A 23,616-nucleotide genomic window follows, 5' to 3' on the forward strand; every position below is an offset into this window, starting at 1 on the left:
CAGATGCTGAATGAACTAAAGAAAAGAGAACGGAATGAAGGAGCCAGAGCTGGGAGATCTATGGTCCTGAGAGACTTTGCTGGAGTTATAGAGTAACAGTTCCAAACTTAGGAAAAGAGATCAAGTTAGACTGGGTGACTAGATCACGGCTAAAGTTGTATGTGTACAAATAGGCCACCCCTCTGGCTCCTGTAACTGTATTACACACTGCAAAAAAACTAGTCTGACGGAGATTTTGCAGTGTAGCCCTGGCGACTCGGTACTTATTATATAGTCCACGCTGCCCTAAAGTTCAAGGCAATCCTCCTGCCTTAGTCTCCTGAATACTGGGATTACAGTGGATCAAATGAGGGCTAAACGTTGAGAGATTTGTCTGAGAAAATGGAACAGTAATGGCCAAAGTGCTTAAACAGAGAGAATCCTGGTTTCTTTCCTCTTTAAGATTTGGTTGATTTTTCAATTTTGTATCAAGTGTTTGGGGTTGATACACCCATGGGGTTGCTAACAACAACTAATGAAAAAACAGCTAATGAAAAAAAAGCCCTCTAGGAGTCACTGAGTATTAACTAGCATCATGCCATCGTTGTGGAATTAGACAGCTTTATTCACCATATGCCATGGTGGCAACGGTCTTCTAAGTTGACCAGAAAAAACTTTGCCAGCTCTAGGCCATGGACATCCCCTACCCCGCTCTTTTTGATATATGCTAAAAGTACCCTGTACTATGGTTTCATCCATGTCTTTCTGTATTTACATCCTGCAAACCAAAGTTTAAGAAGCAATTGTATGGCCATAGGTGTAAGAATGGCTAAGGGCCTGGATAGCTCACAAAATTCCCTCCTGAACAAGCAAGTATTAGGGCTGGCATGAAAATAAATAAGAAAACAAGTCCATTTGAATTACTAGCGATTTTCTGATGCTGAAATTGATTTCTATTTTTCTGGCCATGTAAAATGGATTGGGACTCTATTATAAGTAAAAGATAGACACCTTTCAGAGCATGGTCTCCAAAGTTCTGTTTACTATACATCAATACTATATAAGTAATTAAGTGTCATCAACAACAACTCTACTTCTACTAGACTGGGGACTGCATAGTATACTTAAAACTGACTGCCTTTTCTACCTCCACACAAGATACAACACCAGAGATGCTGGTGTGCCGCTTCATACCACAGCACCCGTAAGACACCAGAGGAGAGTCACCATGTGTTAACAGGGACATGGTCTGTGAGTTTGAGGCTAGCCTGGTCTACAGAGTGAATTTTAGGGCAGACAAAGCTAAACAGAGAGACCTGTCTTGAAAAACAAAAACAAAAGAGAGAGAGAAACATGGACCTTAAAGTCTATGTATTGGCATATACGTCATTCCCATGCCCTGTACATGAATTACATGAGTTTTGAACAAATAAAGAGTAAATTATAACGAGATCAAGCAATTTGTCCTACCAAAAAGTGCTACCTAGTTGCAGGTCAGAGAACACGGGTCTCCTAATTCATGGCAAGTATGTTTTCCACTTCAATCTATACACGCACTCTGCACTTCTGCAGGGTCAAATCTTACTTAAAACAACAGCATTTCGAGTAATGAGTAACATGAGCTCAGACACCTTCAGATTCCTCTGACAGTTCATTAGTGCCTTACCATTATGAAATCTGTGTAGAAGATATTTTTAAAATGCACACGAAGAGGCGCTTCAGTCAGGGACTATTAGGATTTAATGTTGGAAAAAGTATAATTCATATTTTATTTTGCCTACACTTAGGCTGAAATAGTATTCCAGTTAAGTTGTGAATGTGAAATAATGCGTCAGCAAGCATAAACCAGGCTGGAATTTTAGAAAAAGTAACATGACAAAAGCAGACGTGGCTTACTTAATACTGTTCCTATCAAAGCCGTCTGATTACCAAATCAGACTTTAATATTTTGGATAAATATTTTCAAAATGTGTAATTCTGCTAAGCGATTTAAGCCCACTATGAAATTTGTTTGCCTGTCCCCCTCCCGGTATTTATGGAGTTAAGGGATGTGGGTGTGGGGGGCTGGTGAGACAGTCAGTGGGTAAGAGGATCTGCTGTGCAGGACAAAGACACGAGGGCCCCTGGGACTACCTGGCTGTCAGCCTAGCTCCAGATTCTGTGAGAGACCCTGTCTTGAGGGTGAAGAGTGATGGAGCAGGGCACCTGTGTCCTCCGAGAGAGCTCAGCACATGCAGGCATAGGTGGACATGCCCTATCCTCCACAGGTGAACACACATACTACTGGCTGGGGAAGGGGTTGGATTCAATCAAGTACCCATTATAGACTTAGCAAATTTCTGGGTAGCCTAGAACACACTGTAGCCCAGGCTATCCTGTAGTGTGGAGCAGCAGGCTGTGTCCCACCACCCGGCTAGCTTTACACCCGATATAATTACACGAAAACTGTATTCTTTTAAACACTGCTTGGCCCATTAGCTCTAGCCTCTTACTGGCTAACTCTCACATCTTGATTAACCCATATCTAATAATCTGTGTAGCACCACAAGGTGGTGGCTTACCGGTAAGATCTTAACCTGCAACCATCTTGGAGAGGATGCTATGATGACTGCCTGAAGAGGAGAGGTACGGCGTCTGCCTGACTCGGCTTTCTTTCTCCCAGCATTCTGTTCTGTCTACTCCATCTACCTAATTTTCTGTCCTATCAGGGCCAGGGCAGTTTCTTTATTAATTAACCAATGAAAGCAACAGATAGACAACTGGCTCTTCTCCATCACTATCCTTAAACTTGTTGTAATCCTACTTCTGCCTCCTGAGTGTTGGATTACAGAGGCTCACAGCTATACCTGACCCAATTTATTCATTTGTACTAGGTGGTTCACTATGTATTGGCTCAATTTTGTTGATACGAAGAGAATAAAACTTCCAAATAGCTCTTTAACTGGAATATTTCAAAGATACCACTGACTTCTTGAGTAACTTCCTTTTTATTTTTAGAGATAAGGTCTCATGTAGCCCAGCTGAGACTCAAACTCACTGTGCAGCTGAGGAGATCATTTAACTCCCTCCTAAGCTCCACCTCTCAAGTGCAGAGATGCACGAACACACCCAGCTCTAGTGAAGTAACATAACTAATCGCTAAAAACGTTAAGTCTTTAGAAAATATCTATAATGAATATATTGTATGTCTCTGTTCGGGGGAGGATCAGGTGGAGGAAGAGAAGGAAGGCCCTTTAACTCAGAAATTAGCACCTACCCAAGGGTTCAGTTATGCTTGTAATGACAGTTATATATAAGCGGGGTGTGGGAATTTAAAGGCGACATCTGCACTACGACCTATGACTAGTCTGACTATGCATATGCCTCAGGTGAATTCTGTTTTAACATACTTAGAGGTCCTGGGAAATGGACATGTGAGGGGCAACAGTTACCCTGCTGTGCTCAGTTAGTCAGGAGGACCCCCACTTTTCACTCCTAACTCCTATGCTCCTGCACCATAGATACAAAGGGTTAATGTGATTTGAAGACTACAAATCTCCTTTTACCAAACTAAATGCCACACAACATACTGTCTGATGACTAGCAGCAAAACAGTTTTGATTTAAAATAATAAATAATCTCAATGTGAACACACAAGTCTAACAGTTGAACCAACATAATTTTTGAATTTTTAAAAGACTGTAAAATTATTCCATTTTTAGCTTAGCTCATGTATAATTAAATAACATATTGTTTCTTTTACCTTCTGTAGGGTGAATGGCATCCAAGAAGAATTGCTTGTGTGACCATTTATCCCCACTTCCTAAAAGGACAGAAAAGTAAAAATGAAGCTCTACTCCCAGCAGATATACATAGCACTGAACACGGCTGTGTGCACAGTGCCTTGAGCACGAAACAACATGCACAGCAAACAGAATCTAACTTCAGTTATTTTATTCTCAAAACTACTTGCCAAATAAACAAATGAGACTACATAAGATATGGATAAAAATAAGCAAATTCTGTCCTTTGTGAAATACGTTAGACAATATCTTGACTTTAATCAAAACAATCTCAAGATCTGGAAAATGAAATAACAAACGCTGACATTTTACCTATATTATGTTTACTCACTAGAAGCAGAAGAAAGCAGATCATCAATATGTAATGGCAGAAGTTGATGTGGAGATGAAACAGAAATAAGTAAAGGCTGCAGGTACAGGAACATACAGACACATACATCCATACACAGTGCGCGGGAGCCGCAGTAAGAAGCCTAACATGCTGCACACACAGCCATGCAATAGGGTGCAAATAAGCCTCGGGTGAGCAGGTTTGTGGTAGCTGTGACATGGACATGCAGGACATTGAGGAGAGCCCACCTCCGAGGTCACACAGCTGTAATGAGTCGGATGTGAGGACTTATCTTTTATGTGTAAGAAAGAAAGTCTTGAGTTACGAGAACAGAAATCTTAAGATGAACCCTGAAGAGGTCAAGGGCCCATCAAGCCCACACAGCAATGGATGTTCAGAGAAGGGCGAGGTGACTGAGTGCCCAAGTTTCTGATGCCCTCTGGAAATAGCAGTTCTGTGGCTGAAGGAGATTGAAAACTCCAGCCAACAATGAAGCATAGATGGGGAAAAGATGTTACAGTTTAGGAGTAGAATAAAAAAGGTTGTGAGAATTCTTAATTAACAGGGAAAGTATAGAAATGGCTGGACTTTCACAAGACTATAAAACTGTAGGATTTTAAGAAGTAGGAAAATGTGGTGAAGGTATGAAAGCTTGCCAAATGAGAAAAATAAGAATAGCCAAACAAAATAAATGGCTAAGAGGCCCAGAAGACTAAATTATAAAATGCACCGAACGTAAACGAGAAACAGTGATTTTAGGATTCATATGGAACTATGATCAAAGAGACAAGGAATGGACTTGAGCAGGAATCTAAATGATGGAGGTTTGCATAGTTGCGGAGTTTAGAAAAGAAGAAGACGCCAAGACGAGAGCCGATGGCACTGAAGCAAGCAAAGGGGAGGAAAAGATGTGTGTAGAAGCTTCGCTCAAGGAGGAATCTGGAATGGAGGTGACCAAGAAACCTTAATGGAGGGGAGGAAGGCACCAATACCTTTTTCTGGAACATTAGGCTTCTCCTTTTTGTGCTTATATTTGCTGACAATTTTGTGGAATAAGTTCTTTTTCTGGGACTGGAAAGGACCTACAGACAATATTATAAATATATTTTAAGTTCACAATGTTGCACACAACAATATTGTGGGTTTCGTTTTGTTTTTAATGATCACTCCCTCCTCCCTTCTATGCAGTCAGTAAACTGAGTTGCAAGAAGTGTTCTCTTGCAGATTCAGTCAGCTAGCAAGTGCTCAGCCCATTCTGTTAGGCTTATTTAAAACTCAGGGAGATTTTCCCTGGAAATGTATTGGGCAAAAGCCTCCATTAGGGCTGGGACTCCCTGTGAGGATGCTAGAGATATAGTGGGTAGAAACAGACTATAATCAGCTAACAGCAGAGAGATGATGGTTTGAAATGGAAAAGGCTTTAACTTTAGATTCCCAAAGGCCACAAAGGAAAGGATGGACTGCGTGTCTCACTCTAAGAAACTGATCTCACAAGAAAAGCACTTTCAGGATAACCATTGACCTGAGAGCATTACGCAGCTTTCTGGCCCTTTCTTGAGGCTACGAAGGGAAGAGGGTTGGTGGTGGTGATTTTAAAAACAGAAGTATATTTGCTAAAGAGACATCTCAGAGTTTTAGTCGGTTTGGATAAAATGGAACTGCTGTTTTCCAGTTAAGGATCAGAATTAACAGCATCTTTCCTGAAGCAGGTTGTTTTCTATGCATTGCAGATCTTCATGTCTGAATAATTTTACATGGCTTTTCTTGTCTCATCTGTTAATGGGGATCATCACAGTGCCTAACTCACAGGGTTGGTGTGAGGATCAAAAGGCTCTTAAGTGTTACGGGCTCCCCTGCTGTATCTCACACTTATTAGTGTCTATGGCAAGCTCTGCCTTCTGGCTGGTGGCAAACTACCAATGTTTACATGTGGTCAGTTTTTCTAGACCATCCTCCTCCTTGAGCATCAGTGTACAAACATTATTCCTTCCAATTAAAAAACAAAAGAGGTGTTGGCATTTGCTCAAACTTTTCACATCCATTAGTGCCTCCTCCCCAAAATCCTCTGTAGCAAAACTGCCCTCAGAGGGGCTGCCTACAACTTTATTTTCCTGTTGTGTGTGAAACCCTTCCCTGACACTCAAGAAAACCTAGTTTTCTCAGGTCACCTACAACCCAAGGCTATGAAAGCCAAATGATGGTTCTCATTGCACAGGGCTGTCCAGTGACACAATGACTGCCCACTTGGATTACACCCTTCTACCTCCAGCACTTCCTTCACTGGGTTCCTAGGATCAAGTCTTTTGCTTTGTGTCTTCCCTAATGGAGCCTCTGTTTCCTCTCACTAGGCACCCCAAGTTGGGGACGACACAGATTTGCTGCTTGTCCTCTACTCTCACTTCTTGGGTGATTATATGTCATCACCAGCCACAGGCTGGTGACTCACAAATGCATCACTCTAGCCAGATTTCTGTGTACTTAGAATGTCAGCAGCCTCACATAACAAACACGGACCTATGAGATGTGGAGAACTGTTTAGTCTGTTACCCCATACCCCTGTTCACCACCCTCTAGCTGCACATGTAGTTTCAACCCTACTTTAAGGATCTTTATGTCAGCTGTTAATGGCTGTTTAAAAATGCTGTCTGTACCCAAACATCAACAAAGTTGGCTTGCTTACGCCTCCAGACTGTCCCATGCAAAGCTGCAGCCCAACCTCATGCCCATCACTTGTGATCTCACTTTCCCAATAACCCTTTATTTCAGATGATTAAAAACAAGCACAAGGAAACAGCTCCATTGAAATATAATTCATGTACCAAATAAATCACTCAATTAACGTATAGTTAGTATTTTGCACTCTAGAGATTTATGCACCATCAACCAAGATTTTATCACCTTAAATATGTCACACCTGCTAGCAACTACCTATCTTATCCTGCATTTCCCCACTCATAAGCCACCTCTGAACTACGTTCTAGCTCCACAGGTTTGCCTATTTAAAAACCTCATATAAACGGGCAATTATAATAAGTAGTTTTAGCATAACATTTCTAGGGTTCTTCTGTGCTACAGGAAGCATAGACATCACTGTATGGCTATCCTATATTTGATCAGTTTATGGACTGATGAATTTATGGACTGTTTTCACCTTTTGCCTATCATAATACTGTTGGGTATAAACATAGTTATACAGGTGTTTTGTGGATGTATGTATGCATTGCTCTCAGGTATATACCTATGGGTAGAAGTGCTAGGTCACATGGTCAGTGTGCACTATTTACTGTTTACTGTAAATATTGCACTGTTTACTGAAACAGCCACACAAATTTATATTCCTGCTGGCCATTCATAAGGGTTTCAAGCTCTCCACCATCTCTACCAGTTATTGCTTTCAGTCTTCATGGTCATTCAATAGATCTGAAGCGGTATCATTCTCATTGTGATAATGATTTACATTTTACTGAGATTCAGTAGCAGACAATTTTTTTCTTAATAATGATTTGTATATCTCTGAAGAAATACTTACTCTGACCACTTTCCTATTTTTGTTATTTTTATTGTTGAGTTCTAAGAATTTTTTAGAAATAATCAGCCCACTGTCAGATGTATAAGTTACAAATTTTTTCTCTCATAGTGTAAGATATCACTTCGTTTTTCTTTAAAGCACAAACATTTTAATTTGATACTGTCTAATTATCTATCTGTGTTATCTTTTGCTACTTGAGCTTTTGATGGCTTATTTAATGATCCTCTGTTCATGTGAAGTCATAAAGACTTAACTACAGTGTTGAACAGAAATGTGAGAATGAGGTTGGTCTTGTTTGGATACTTACAGGATAGCATTTACTCTTTTACTGCTAATATAATATGGATGTCACTTATTAGGACTAAGTGAATCTTTCTTCCCCTGCTTTGGTGAATGCCTTTATCATGATGGGATATGAGGTTCTGTCAAAAACTGTTTGTTGAAGATTTTTACATCCATATTTATATAACAGGTTGCAATTTTCATGTCTTGTGATGTCTTTGATGTTAGAGTGAGTCATAGGTATTGACATTGTTAAATTTTTAAGTTTGTGAAGGATTGGTACTAATTCTTTATTTGTTTTTTATGTGTATATGTTATGTGCCTGAGTGTATGTATGTGCTCCATATGAATGCAGGCAATTTCTCCTAAATGCCTGGTAGAGTCTAGCTGGTGACACTATCTGGGCCTGGACTCCAAACATCCTGGGCACATTCTGACTGATGGCTAGATTTTTGATCACAAGTCTGTTCTTGTTGATTTCAGTAGTTCATGTTTTCCTATGAAATGTTCATCTTACAAGGTTATTTAATTTACTAGTGTATGACATTCTGTTTTTAGTATTTACATATTTTTTCATTTATGTTCACTTGATAGTAATGTCCTATTTCATTTCAGATTCTAATAATGTTTTTGGTCACAATCTAGTTAAATGTTTGTTGCAACTTTCAAGGAACTGGTTTTGTTATTTCTCTGACATTGTTTCTCTATTACTTTTCATGTCATTAATTTTTTAAAATGTTCACTATTTCCTTTTGCTTCCTTTCAATTTGGGTTTGCCTTTCTTTAATCCCAAGGGGAAAGCCTAGTTACAGTACTGATTTCAGATCTTCTTTCAGAGGGAGTAAATCTCTCTAGCTCATGCTGCATCCCTCCCATTTTAATATCTCTAGCTCATGCTGTATCCCTCCCATTTTAATGCTCTGTTTGCATTCATCTCACCATTGAAGCTTTTTTCTACTATGGTCAGAGAAAATACTTTGCTAATTTAATTTTAAATTATCAGTTTGTTTCATGGCCTGTCACACATCTAATTTGGACAGTGTTCTACATACACACTCTGCAAGTGTTGGGTCGTGTCTGTTAGTTCTGGTTGGTTGAATGTTGTTCAAGTACTCATTTTCCTTGTTGATCATTTGTGTAGTTGTTCTACCAATCTTTTATTTTTCATAGCACTTTTCACCTTCAAACACATAATATATTTGTTTACCTGGCACTTATTTACTTATTTGGTCTTTCCAGTATAATAAAACCTCCATAGCAGCAGGTTCTTTGATTTTATTCACAGTTAGAATCAGAATACCTAGAATAGAGTTTACTACAGGACAGATTCACAAGAAAAGATTCACCTCATAAAGAACAAAGCACTAAATGGCACGAATGTGTGATAAATGTATTTTTAAAATTTAAATGCATTTTTAAAAATTTTAAAAACATTTTAAACATTAAAACTTACATTTTACGTATTTTTATCATTGATACCATAAATCTTTGCAAATGTTATGACCATATATCATTTTTCTAAAAAATCAATAGCAAAAACTTCTGAATTAGTTGGAGTGGTTTGAAATGAAAATAGAAAATACTTCTATGCTCGCTTTTTTAGAAAAAAAAAAGAAGCACCGAGAAAAAAAATAAATAAACAAGCATAAAGTAAACCTGCCATGTGCACATGAGACATCGATATTAGCAATGTTCTCCATAATTTGTTTGCAAGCATTGTTTCCTGGATTTTATAAAACCCAGACACCTGCAGGCTGGAACACATGAATGACATATAGGAGAAAGCAGAATAAACATTCTGAGACTTCTGGGCTCACAGAGACCCTACTGATTTACCAGTGAGAATTATAATGTATTGGCTCACATGGAAAGGGATACAAAACAGACTGATTTGGTGTATAGGATGATTTATAATAGAAGAAAAGGACTCATATCAGAGAAATCTAAGAAGTGTAAGTTAAGGACAAAGCTAAAGATGAATCTGTCCATATTTACACACACACACACACACACACACACACACACACACACACACACACAGAGGCTCGTATACAAAGAGCTTACATAAGCTTACATTAAAAATTCCTTACTCTGAACCATCCCCCAAAGATGACTATAAATACTGTAAACAAACGATGGCTTCTTCAAAGACAGTGATAAAAACACGAAAGGAAAGTAATGAGTAAGATCTAATCACAGTCACAGGAAAGCAACGATTTAGGAGTCAATAAACGAACAATTTCATTTCTGCTCACCAGTATGGCACATGTGCTTGACAAGCTGTCTAAACAAAATAAAGTTAAAAAATGATAGAAAATAGGAAATACAAGGAAATTTAGTAGTATCTGTTTCCTTTGTTATAGTAACACCGAAGAGAGCACAGATGGAGAGAAAAGGAGGGAAATGAAGAGCAGGAAAAAATGTTACAGCGAGAATCTTTCGGAAAACAAAGAAAAGATAATTGTTCTTCACTCGCACTGCACTTGAGGCTCCCACTCCACCTCTTTCTGTCCCAAACTGTTTAAAAGAATACTGGCATCAGCGCAGCCTCCTGAGGTCAACACAGCACAGCGCTGCTATGGAAGCGACTCAGGTCACACTTGTATCAATCCTTTGCTTTGCATTTCAACTTACCACAAGCCAAGAGGCTAAGAACACTGACACTGAAATCTTAACAATGGCCTTTCCAAAGCATTCATGCTCAGGGTCTCTTGGAAAATGGACATTTTGGGCATGTGTTGCAGGAACACTGAAGTCACTTCAGTGTTAGCTTGGCCTGGTAACTTTTTCAAGGTCAGAGGTAAGACTCAGGCAAACCTGCTCTTCTGAACTGCTGTATCACAAATGCCAGGTCTAACTCTACTGCCAGTAATTTTTCCCAGGTTCTATAATTTTGTGTGTTCTAATCAATATAAAAGCATAAGGATTTTTTCATCTAAGACTAGGCTAGCATTTTTGCATTGGTTGCATAACTAATGAATCAATAAATTCTTTTGCAATAATTTGTAGCAAATTGCTCCCAGCTGCTGGGCATTGATCTGAGTAAGTTGGATATACCCATTCATCCGATTAAGTTGGAAAGTATATCAGGCACACACTATTAAGTTAGGATTCATAAAATGGGGTGGAGCTACTTACTTGGGCTAGACACCCATGATTAAGGAACTCAAGACTTTGTCAGGTAGGGAGAAGAGAGTTGGGGTGAGAGGCTCAATGAAGTATAAGTGAGAATACTGTTATAAAATGCATTACTTTGAATGAGAATTAAAAACACAAGTAAAATTGGGTATACTCACACGATTATAACTTACCAAAATAAACACAATAAGAATTAGACAGAAAGTCATCATAGTCTGCCTTTTATAGATGCAAATCTGCTGCCACTATCTTCCTGAGAAAGTTTGGCAGCAATGAAGACCCAAACAGTTTGAGGGAAAATGACAAAGTTCTGCCTAAACTGGGAACTACAACCTCCTAGCAGGAGAGGCTAGTCTACCTATTTTCAGATCTCAGTCTCATAGACGGAAAGTGTCATTGACTTCAAACAGCAGACTCTAGCTTCTACTCTGAGAAACCGCTTCTTTTATTACCACTATGATCTAAAAACAACAACAAAAAAAAATTCTTAGCCATCTTATGGAGAGGAGAGAGTAGCTGGATTAAATTTTATATTAGTGTTTTATATATGCTAAGCAGTTGCAACATCTAGCTAGCTCCTGTTTAACCATTACTTTCTTTTCCATTTTTAATATTTTATTTTGTATATGTGTGGTTTGCCTGCATTATGACTATGGACCACATGCAAGCAATCCCCGTGGAAGCCAGAAGAGGGTGTCAGATTCCATGGGACTGCAGTACAGATGGCTGTAAGCTACCACGTGGCTGCTGGGAACCTAGGTCTTCTCAAAGAGCAGTCAGTGCTTTTAACTGTTGAGTTACCTCTCTAGTTCCCCATGTAACCATTTTAAACTTTAATATTAAAATGTAATGTGGGTTGGAAAAAAAGAACGGCAGTACATTTGACAAAGGCCAAAGAAATATGTACAGATATAAAGAATAAGGAAAAGTCAAGGACCAAGATGGAGTTTAATTAGAACACATTCCGACTTGAACTCAATTTACGTTTTCTACAGGACCTGGCTGCTGTTAGAAAACTACTGTTTTCAGACCCTAAGAGAGGCATACAGGGATCTAATGTACATGGGAAGTAGAAAAAGACAAGATCTCTTGAGTACATTGGCAACATGGAAACCCTGGGAGAGGGTAGAAGGGGAAGGGAGAGGAAGGAAGGGGAACAGAGAAAAATATATAGCTCAATAAAAACAAAAAAATTAAAAAAAAAGAAGAGAATTATGGTTTTCCTAGAACTCTGACTTCTGAGGCTTGTTGTAAATAACACTTCATATATTATCAGTACAGATAAATTGATGTTCCAAAAGTAAGTCCTCTTAGAGTTACAGTTTAACTTAGACTCATGATTTAAAGCTCTCATTCAAAATCACAAGGAAAGAACAGAGAGATAACCTGGGAAACAATGCAAGATTGGGTTTCTGTAGCTGAACTGCACTATGAGCTAAATGGATCACAATTTATTGGAGAGTTTGTTCTTAGAAGCAAAGGGAAACTCTTTTCCTAAATCATCATGCTGTGTTCTCTCATGACAAAATAAACCAAAGCCACTTGCAGGAAATGGCAGTCACTGTCATTCCTTACAAGGTAAGGTGTAGGCATAAGGGATGGGGCAGAAAGAATGGGAAGATCATGAGGAGGAAGTGAGAGAGCAGGAAAAAAAGAATCACTGAGTTCAATGGGAAATAGAGGAGTAAACCCAAGTCAGCACTGCCATTCTGAGATACGCCTCGGTATAAAATCAAAGATAGTAATTTCTCCTTTAAAAACTTCATAGAACTCACAAATACCCAAGGGGGTACCAAGTATACGTGAGGAAAAAACTAATGTTGAATGACAATCAATGAAGGAGAAAAAACACAAATAGAAAATTGGTGTGGGACAATGGTCTGTAGCCTATCAATTATATTTTAAATAAATGCTGATTGGCCAGTAGCCAGGCAGGAAGTATAGGTGGGACAACCAGACAGTAAGTAGAGGCAGGCAACAAGAACAGGAGAATTCTGGGAAGAAGAAAGCTTATTCCACAGTCCTGTCCCAGCCACAGAAGAATCAAGATGTGACTGTCCTGAAGAATAAGGTACTGAGCCATGTGGCTAACATAGAAAAGAATAATGGGCTAATATAAGTTATAAGAGTTAATAAGAAGTCTGAGCTACTAGGCCAATCAGTTTATAGTTAATGTAGACCTCTGTGTGATTTCTTTGGGACTTAATGACTGTGGGAACTGGATGGGACAGAAAACTCAGTAAACAGGAAATTGTTGGGGTTAAAAATAAATTTGCTTCTGCCAGGCAGAGGTGGCACAAGCCTTTAAATCCCAGAACTTAGGAGGCATAGGCAGGTAGATCTCTGAGTTTGAGGCCAGCCTGGTCTACAGAATGAGTTCAAGGACAGCCATGGCTACTCATAGAAACCCTGCCTTGAAAAAGAAGGGAAAAAAAATGAGTTTCCTGTGGATACATGCTCTCCTACAGAAGAACTAATGATCTCATACACAGTGTTTGTTTTGAATAACTCATTATGCAAAGGTGCAAAGGGTCTAGAGTCTAAGAAAACAATCTCTCTATCCCCTAAAGATCGGGCAATTACAGCACAGCTGGTATGATAATTTCATTAATAACCTGCAGTCTAGTATACCGCTAATGCCAAATTGCAAATTGGTTATGAATACTATTTCTCCAGCTTGCTAACTAGAATATATTATTTAATTTTTGCTTTACTTTAATTCCATTTTGTTTTATGAAACACCACATGGAGTATAATCTAAAAAGAGTTAGAAGAGTTCCCACATATACAATTCTGACATACCACTGAAGAACCAGTAGCTTTGTGGCTCAAGAAGTATAATGAATAAGTTAAGATGATGCTGTATGAAGCACAATGCAAAACTACAAAGAGCTATTTCACGCTGAAGAAATACTATTAATCTTAGCTGGAGAGGAGAACGCATGTAATAGACAACCAAGAAAGGTTTTGTGAAAATAGATCCTAACTTCAGGGTTTCAGCTTTAGAAAAATAATCTATCAGTACTTTCCAGGGTAGATAATTCAGCAATTTCACAGCTGTAAAATGAATGTCTTGAACTGTAAGGAGTCGAATAAGGAATGTGTCTTGAACATCATTCAATTAAGTGTGCCATTTCACTGGCTTGTGAAGTATTTGTCAGCATCTTTAAAGCCAAAAGGAGTGGTAGGTGGCTCAAGACAGCTGGCATCTTTGGCCCCCATGGACTATATGGTTTATTCCTAAGAATCTCCAGGACAAAGACTGCTGTTTCGTGTGGTAGCTGTCTCTGCTGTTCAACTGCCTGACAACAGGCCGACTTCAGCTCGAGTCCTCCTGTTCACATTGGAAGGTCTCCACAGAACACTATTTGATGTTCCCAGACAAGAAAGGCCGGTGATGCTGTATTTCCTGGTTAATTCTTTATTCTTTGGGTTTCTTAGTAACCACAGAAGGAAATGGGTAATTCTACAATTATTCTTATGTCCCTCTCAGCCTTTAATTATGAAGTAGGCTTTTTTCACAAACCTTTCAAGAATATCCTGAGATGTATATCCTAAAGTAATTCCCTATTTGTTGTGGCAATTACAGTGTGCAAAGGGTTTATAGATTTTGAGGGAGAATGGTTTAGCTTTTATTAGAGAAAAAAACATAAATGCATTTTTCCGTATTTTAAATATCTTAAATATTCCCTCAAAATCCATAAAATCAGGGAATAAATCTGATTTGACACAAGCAGGGAACAGGTCACCACTTTTGCAAGATAATTACAAACAACTCATCTACCAAACCCTGATCAGAATTTGACCCCGAAGCAGCTGTAGCTCAGCCACTCCTGTGCATCACCTCTCTAGTTCCTGTCTGTGGCAGGACAGCTCACAAAATGACATCACTGTGTGGGAAAACTAGAGGAAAGTTTCCCTAACCAGTCTTTAGGCCTAAAGAAAACTCAAAAGACAAGTTCTTGTTGACAGCTATACTTGGATTCTGGTTAGGCCATTTCTTCATTGGGCATGACTGGAACCCATGTTTGGCATTCAAATCATGCCCCAGGGTCTGCCACACAGGGCAGGCACGTCAACAGCTGAAAATGCAAACATCCTTAAAAAGTTCCTTTAAATGGGAATGTTGTTCCTGATTGAGTGCTGAGATCTACCCAAGTCACACTGATAATTTGAAGAGATTCCTGACACAGAACGAGAACCTGATGCTCTTAAAAACATATGTAAACAAAGCACTTTTTTCAAATTTAACCAAGTATATTACTGGAGTAATCTAGGTAGTTTTATTTTGTTTGCGTCCATACAGATGGTAAGTAACAGTGTCTGCTTCTCAGGCAAAAAGGAGGTTTGCACAGCTCCAGAGCTTGTTCTCTTGCAGACTCATCAGATAAAAACATTATTCAGTTAGTGGATTTTTCTAAACAAAATCTCCAAATTCCCAGAGAGCTCTGGAGAGTGGCAGCATGACCACATGACCATGAGTAAGACACCTGAGTACATCTTTAGAAGCAAATGTAGAGACATGATGCAAAGAGAGAGGCTAAGGAGAATTAAGGGGAAAGAAAGGAGAAAGGAGGTAGAGCAAGACAGTTTTGGAAATCAGCCTGCAATTCGACATCCCTGCTGCCTCGATTCTAACTCTAATCAGGGTAACTCTCTAAGGGAACTGAAGTTAGCAGAAGGGCATAAGAGGCGCGGCCACAGCTAACCTTTGCTGGTTTTAGTCGATTCTGAGGACATGTTTCCAGTCTTCTTCTTTTTCCTTGGAATAGATACACATTTCCGGTCAAATGTAAGAGGACTATATTGAGGGAGGCTGTTGAATTTCTTTTCAAATTCCTCATCCAGCTTTGCAGAACTATTAGGAGAGAGGGGAGTCAATTAGCAAAGGGTCAAATATTTAAACAGAAACTGATACATGATGTATTTTTAGGTACTTCAACTTGAAAACAGGGTCCCTAGGAATTAGGGCATTAAAAAAATCCATGCAAGGGAATAAAAAGAAACACCTTTTTGGAAATTCTTGAGAAAACATCAATATAAATCCACACTCCTTAGAAAACACAGAATGGTTGAAGTAGAAAATTTGACATTCTCTCTACTGGCATGGTTCAGCCTCATAAAATTAGACACAAAGTGTATCTACTCAGACAGGTCTCATTCTAAAAATTCATATGAATGCTCATCCATTAGCAAGTTTACAGGTCATATGATATATTGAGAGTATTATAAGTGGAGTCTTAAAAATGATTGACCAGTGGTTGTTTAAAACATACACGAATTTTAGAAAGCATATAAAATTTGAATGTTAGGAAAGAAATTCTAGAGTGTTGACTAATGAGGAACAACACTCAGCTAGCAAAGTAAAGCCAGTTTTGAAAGGCTGGCAAGAGAGGCAATACCACTTTAAATGAAAACCACAAATGACTGGCAAAGGCAGGGAATCCTTGGGATGGTTCTGTCTCTAAGGGCCCCGCACAGCAATGGCAGCATGCCTGCTGGATCCTAGGCTAGCTGCTGGCTTTTGTTCAATGAGAATTACTAACAAAGATACACTGCAGACAGCTGGGTGAAGCTACAGAAGCTTGGGAGACAGGAAATGGAAAGATTGGGGAAGAAGACTTCCCAGATACATACCTCCATACCCATGACTCTCCTGAGACAGATTTTCAAAGGCTATTGCATTTACCCTGTTTCTCAGCAATGATGAGGTATCTCTTATAACTTGGCAGTTTAATTGATGAAGTTAGGTTTGGAGACTGAGACTGACCTGGAACTCCATATTTAGCCATTTTGTCCTTGAACCCATGATCTTCATGCTTCTGTTTCCAAAGAACTGGTATGGGCATGTGCCTTCATGCCAGCTAGCCTGGCTGCTCAGAGCGGAATCATCAATTTCACTGGCAAGCTTGCTGCTTATTATTACCACTTTAATGAGTGTGTGCATGTGTGTGTGTGTGTGTGTGTGTGTGTGTGTGTGTGTGTGTGTGTGAGAAAGTTCGAGGACTACCTCAGGTATTTTTTTAAGAGTTATCCATCTTGGTTTCTTTGAGACAGGGAGTCTATTTGGCCTGGAGTATGCTGATTAAGTCTAGTTAGTTAGCCAGTGCACTCCAGGACCCACCTGTTTCTGACTTGCTAATGCTGGGTTTGCTACCATGACAAGTTTTTCTTCTTTCTTCTTTCTTTCTCTCTCTCTCTCTCTCTCTCTCTCTCTCTCTCTCTCTCTCTCTCTCTCTCTCTCTTTTTCTTTCTTTTTTTAGAACATAGGCTTTGGGATTGAACTTGGGTCTTCATGCTACAATGGTAAACACCTCAGCAGCTCAGCTACCTCCCCAGCTTTCATGCTTGCTTCCTTATTTCCCTATATCTGTCTGTCATGAGCTGCCTCCTATCCTGGCTTGGTAGTCAGACTCACAGAGTCCAGGCAGGTCTTTGTGATATGCATAGTATTATCTAGAGATGTCTTAGGATCACTTTTTTTTTTTAAATTTAAAGAATCCTACATTTGAAAGCATCATTTAGGAACAACAAATGGAGACTTTTCATACACATTACTTAAGCATAAAGTACATAAAAATAATTTGAAATACTTTGGACTTTTAAAATACTAGTACTAAAACTACTAACTATATTATTTCAATATAATATTGAAATACATGTATTTTAAGATAATCTTGTACCATAAGCCTCTACCTTTCCCCTCTATGAGGCCCTGAAGTCTCAGAATTAACCAGACTTTAAAGCACTTTATTTACAAGAAAATATTCTATTTTCCACAAATAAAAATGAAATATTATAAGTACAATATATTCAATGCATAAAATCTGCTTACACTTTTAAAAATATAAAAAATATGGAGAATTATTTGTATTCAATGTGTTTTCTTCAAATTAGGCTAATGTGAAATCTCAAAGGACTTTCAAAACAGCACAAGTGAATATGTACATACTTTTCTTACCAATATAAAGGACCGTCTCTACCAACTAACAAAACCCTTTATATTGGTTGATTTTTAGGTGTGTTGGCATAACAGCAATCATGAAATAATAATCCTAAGTAACTTTATAGTGATATGTGCCATTGCTTCCTCAGTACCACATTTCAATACATAATATATATTAGAATTATTTATCTTAGAGTAACAGGAGGTTTTTTAAATACACCAATATTATAAGGATAGCATAATTTATTTACCTCATATTGTCCAGCTATCACTGTTTTATAAACATGTGTACCTATACTTAGAAATATTAAACAACTAAAATGTAAACAATGCATAAAATGTGCAAAATGTAAACACACAAATAAAATTCATCTTAAGCTCCAGATGGCAACATGGGTCCTAGTAATTGATAGCAAAATATCCAAAGTTACTACACTACTGCGCTGTGGTGGACCTCGATCAAACTCAGGCCCAAGCTTAAAATGTGTGTAGTTTGTACCATAGCTAAAGTGCAAATGACATTACCATTCATATGGCTGGTTAAGAGCAGGAATCAATAAGACCCCTCATCTCTTTTCAATAGGGAGCTTATTAAGACAAGGGCTAACAGAAACAAAACAAAACAAAGTTAGTACCTCAGGCTTACTTAACACTCTTGCCATAGTAGGTTACGCAGTGAAGGTCGCCTGTGCTCATAGGCACTTACCCAAGGAAGGAGTCTTCCCTTAGCTTCTTCTTAAACTTCTTGCTCCCACTGGTCCCACTCTGGTTAAATGTCCAGCTCTCTTCACTCCAACACCCTTCATGATCAGAGGAATTTCCTTTTCCTGAGCTCCGTTTCCCTAGGAAACCCAAGTGAAGGGGTTTGCTCAGAATACTAGGGCCAGAGATCAGCTCAGGTCCTTCGCAAGTGACTTCCTGGCCCCTTTACCTATCGTTTCCATGTTTCTATTTGTAGCTTTGAGTACCTGGAACAACTCAGGTTGGACTGCTTCTAATCAGGGAACTGTAGAGAACAATCTTCCCTCTGAAGTAAGCAGTCCAGTCCATTTGAGAACCAGCCTCAAGTGCAAGTCTGTGGCTAATAGACAATATTAATTCTACATTTCTCAAGACTCACTGAAGACATCCCTGAAGAATTACATCCTCCTAAGCTCTCTCTACTCAGGGCTTATTTGAATAGAGTTCACCAAGAAACAGTTCCCTAGGCAGATGCTTCAAAATAAACACAGATAAAATACTGTGTAGAGGCTACCATGCTTTAAATAACACTTCATTTTTAGTTTTGATTACCCAACAAAAGAGCTAGATAGGATATTTGCTTTTGGAGCCTACAGGTAAAGATTCTGCCAAATTTATTAACGTCATTCAGAAAATTCCATCAACTTAAGTAGTTAAGCTAACTGTGCCATTTAAAACTGATGAAGCCAGCCCATAACAGAGAAACAAAAAAAGTAGTAGTTTGGAATTTCTTTATCCTGATTACTTACAAAACAAAGCAAACCTTTCCTTTAAGTGTTCTTTCTAGGAGGTACACAGGTAAAGTGAAACGGATATGACACATGAACGACTCATACAAGGGACTAGTTTGATGTTCCACTGTTCGTGATGATTTTTTTTTCAATAGGTCTAAAGGGAAGACTCATCAAGGCCTGGTAGTCCTTTCAGGTTTAAAGACGTCACTTACCTCTGTCAACATTAGCTCGCAGGGAGGTGAGCATGCCCTCTGACACCAGGGTTTTATAAAGAGCACCTTTGCAAGACCTCTCCGATTTCCTGGAGCCACAGGTCTCTGTTTTTCTGTGACAGTCACTGTCCTCAGGCTTGGTCTGTCCTGGTAGGCTAGGTGGCAGTGCATCCTCTGTGGGGGTCAATGGCTCTGCTTTTATGCCCTCTGGCCCCTCCCCAGGAGCATTCTTGCTGGCAGAAATATTAAGGAAATCCGGAGGTCGTGATTCCTTGATGATGTCTGAGCACTTCTCCTTGGAAGCCTTCTTCTCTTTTGATTTCACCTTTTTCTTTGGTGGCTTGGCATCCAAAATGCCTCCCTTGCCACTTGAGGAGGTGCGGACCTTCTTTCTTGGGGTTTCTCCAAGCTTGTCAACACCCCAGTCTCCTTTTGCAACAGCTTCTATGGTGTACATGACACTCTCGATGTCGGACTCCGAAGACTGCCTCTTCTTGCAGGTCTTCTTTGGTGTGGATTTGTCACTTCCATGTCGATCCAGTTTGTTTTTCTTCTTTTTCTTTTTTATCTTTTCTGGTTTGTTTAGCATGGTGGGGTCCTCGATGAACATAATTCCATGAGGGTGGCACATGTGATCTTTTCTACTGGGGACATCGCTAATTATTATCTTGCTACTGGCAGAGTAAGAAAAATCAGGGAAGTGGCTGTATTTCTGATCATCCTCTGGTTCCTTTCTCATTTCTTTGGGGTCTTCCAATTTTACAGCCATTACATTATCCACTTGTAGCTCTTCAAAGTTTCTGAAGTCCTTAGACTCCCTTATATTTCCCTTAGATGGTTTCTCAAATTCTGCTTCTTTCTGGAACCCAGCTTCATTGTTTTTCTCCACTTTCATGTCTCTCTCTTCCTTCCCCTTTTCCATCTCTTTCATTCTTCCACCATCTGATTCTTTTGAATTTATTAGCTTTGTTTCTTCCATTTTCATCTCCTCTGATGCCAGACACATCTAAATAGTTAAGAGAAGAAAAACACCAAACATATTAATTATTTTATAATCAAAATTAGTTTTGACTTTTTATCTATCTCTTTTAGAAATTAAGAAAAGTTCCAAACTTTACAATAATCAGCTCACTTCTGCCAAACTAACTTCATTAAACTATAGATAAACATCCCTGCATAATTTTCTAGCATCATCAGCACTTATGAAAATTAGATTTGATAGAGAATGGATTCTGGAGTTTAAAGACAAACTTGGTTCTTATTTGGAAACTTGTTTAGCTCAGAATTTCATTCCTAATTGTCGAGAACTTTATAAACTGGATATATCTTATCTTGGAGGCTTTTGTGAGGCTATGTGAGATGATATACTTATGTCAGCATAATCCCCGCACTCTGTTCTGATGTTTGGCCCCACATCCCAGAGAATAAGGAAAACAGCAGTAACTTCCACTGATCCACTTGAAATTAGAAATGTTATAATGATTCACTGAATTTCAATTAGTAAACATGCATTACAGGTCTATAGATGCCAACAGAGAGCTAGAGAAACACAGAAGCTCTGAAAACCTCTTTCTTTTCTTTTCTTTCTTCTTTCTTTCTTTCTTTCTTTCTTTCTTTCTTTCTTTCTTTCTTTCTTCTTTTTTTATCTTGTCTGGTGAAAAACCTAATCTGATTTGAACCTAGCTGTAGATTCAGAGCCAAAACAATGTAAACTATTTGTCATAAGGGGTTTATCACATTTACTTGTAGCACACTTACTGTATTTTTGCTACCTGAATAGCCATGCATTTGAATATGTACTGGACAAAGTACACAGAACAAAGTCTATAATAAACTACATATTTGCTATACGTGTACACCTTTTTTCAACTTATTGGCAGGGCAGCAGTGGCGCACGCCTTTAATCCCAGCTCTCAAGAGGCAGATTCAGGCAGATCTCTGTGAGTTCAATGCCAGCCTGGTTTACAAGAGCTAGTTCCAGGACAGGCTCCAAAGCTACAGAGAAACCCTGTCTCAAAAAACCAAAAATTCTTTACACATCTAGGATATTTAAGAATAAAGCTGTCGCTGGTTGTGGTGGCACATGCCGGTAGGATTTGCTGAAGGAGGCAGAGGCAGGAGAATCATGAGTTCGAGGCCAGCCTGTACTACACATTAAAAAAAAAGGGTAAAGCTGTTACCTTCATCTCCCAATCACCTTGAAGCTCAGGCTATGTGATAAATGTGAGATTATAGCTATTGTAAACTATTTTCAATACCCCACTTTCCACTCATAAACACTTAAGGAGGACACAAATGACATCAAAACAACAGGGCTAGGTTTCTATGTTTGAGGAATTTACCAAGAGGCTAAAGATGCTGATGTGGTCAAGTGCAGCATAGGACAAAGCAGCTGTAACGTATGTAATTTACTGCGCATTAGCAGCATGGGAAGACAAAGAGCATTGGGGCTTGCTGAGTCAGCACAAAATCAGCACAGGCCCAGGAAGCTCGTCTGTCTTACAGAACTACCATCTAGGACTATTGACAGATGGGAAACTCAGTTTTGAATGGGTAATACACTGGATTAAGTATCAGACACCCTTTTTATCATCCCCTCCCCTTAGTACTTTGAATATATTACAAACTTGGGTGAAAGAATTCTGTAACATTTGGACTAGGAAGGAACTGGACATGCTGGAGAGGTAGATATTGCCGCTTTTAAAGAAAGAATGAAAAACACGATAAGAGAGCCCAGTACTTCAGACAGTTCCCAGGAAGATGTGAAATAAGAAAGAGGTGTGCAGAGCTGTCTTTCTCTAGACTCATGCATATTAACTTTTAAAACTCAGCTAGTACCTAAACCATGCACACTGGGCTCTTCCTTTTATTGTCCTGAACCAGAAACACACCTGAAGCACATGTTAACTTATGCTAATGCTAAAACACTGACATAATTACTCTTCCCTGCATGTTTTACTCTAATGAACGAATTTTGACATAATTTTCCTTTTCAACTATTCTAGCCCTAGTTATTTATAAATTATCCCATGTGGGCTCCATATACTAGTTTTAGAAGTAGCTCAGAATGACATTCTCAAAATAAATGTAAGGTTTCTTTCACCATTGTCACTTTGGTTGCCTTTCATAGGTCATGTCAGGGACTTTTCTCATCTAGGCAGAGGCATTTGCAGTGCTAGGCCAACAGTTTGCATCTGCAGCACAGATTCAACTTAGCAAACCTAATAGTATTTTGAAAACTCTATTCTCTGTTCAATATATTTCAAAATGATTCTCCTTATCACCCTTGATAGGCTCCTAAGCTAGGAATGAAATGGAATACATACAGACATTCACTCTGGGGACAGATTCTGGGAAATCGCCTAATATTTCTTGTGTAGGTAATTACACCAAGTACTAGTTATGCTTTACTTCCCGATTTTAAGCTCTTAGAAGCTACCCCCACCCTCCTCAAATACAGTGTGTTAGTCCTAAATTATAAGAAATACAATTATATTGCTGGAGGTAAAATTATAAAAGTAAAACAAATTCTTCTATTAAAAACCACTAATCACAAATCTGCTCAGTGACCAAAATCCATATCTGACCCAGACTTGAGAGTCACTAATAGAACCTTCTTTCCAATATAGGGCTCCTGTTACACAGTGTTCCTGAGAGCTAGCCAACTTCTGCACAAAGACAGGCAACATTTCTGTGTGAGGGGGCAGGTTTGTTTGAGAACTTTAATATTGAGCAAAAACTGATTACCCTATTTGTCACAGTTCCTAAAGTAAGACTAGATTTTACTGAATAAAACCAAGTTCATAACCAAACATCGGAGCTTACCCAAAGTTACACAGTGAGCCAAAAGTTAGCTCATAGGACCAAAAACAGTCTGACAAATGGGTAACAGTACAACCTTGATTGGGGTTCTGTGAGGCAAAAAAACCAAAAACAAAGAAA

The 23,616-nt window shown here is 38.9% G+C and overlaps 1 protein-coding gene across 9 annotated transcripts in view; it reads right to left on the minus strand.

Moving 5' to 3' along the window:
* Window positions 1-23,616, minus strand: part of Bbx (BBX, HMG-box containing) — a 248,788-nt gene that overhangs the window by 15,444 nt on the left and 209,728 nt on the right. For 8 of the 9 annotated variants that reach the window (XM_005345050.3, XM_026786253.1, XM_026786230.1 and 5 more), the window contains 5 exons: window positions 19,675-20,680; window positions 18,694-18,829; window positions 15,751-15,899; window positions 5,085-5,174; window positions 3,722-3,781 (listed from right to left, as the gene is read on the minus strand). In XM_005345050.3, the coding sequence (XP_005345107.1) occupies window positions 3,722-3,781; window positions 5,085-5,174; window positions 15,751-15,899; window positions 18,694-18,829; window positions 19,675-20,680 (1,441 nt within the window). The remainder of the gene's footprint in view (window positions 1-3,721; window positions 3,782-5,084; window positions 5,175-15,750; window positions 15,900-18,693; window positions 18,830-19,674; window positions 20,681-23,616) is intronic. The other variant, XM_026786246.1, reaches the window with a different exon arrangement.

This window comes from Microtus ochrogaster, chromosome 2 (genome assembly GCF_000317375.1).
Source record: "Microtus ochrogaster isolate Prairie Vole_2 chromosome 2, MicOch1.0, whole genome shotgun sequence".
Taxonomy (NCBI): domain Eukaryota; kingdom Metazoa; phylum Chordata; class Mammalia; order Rodentia; family Cricetidae; genus Microtus; species Microtus ochrogaster.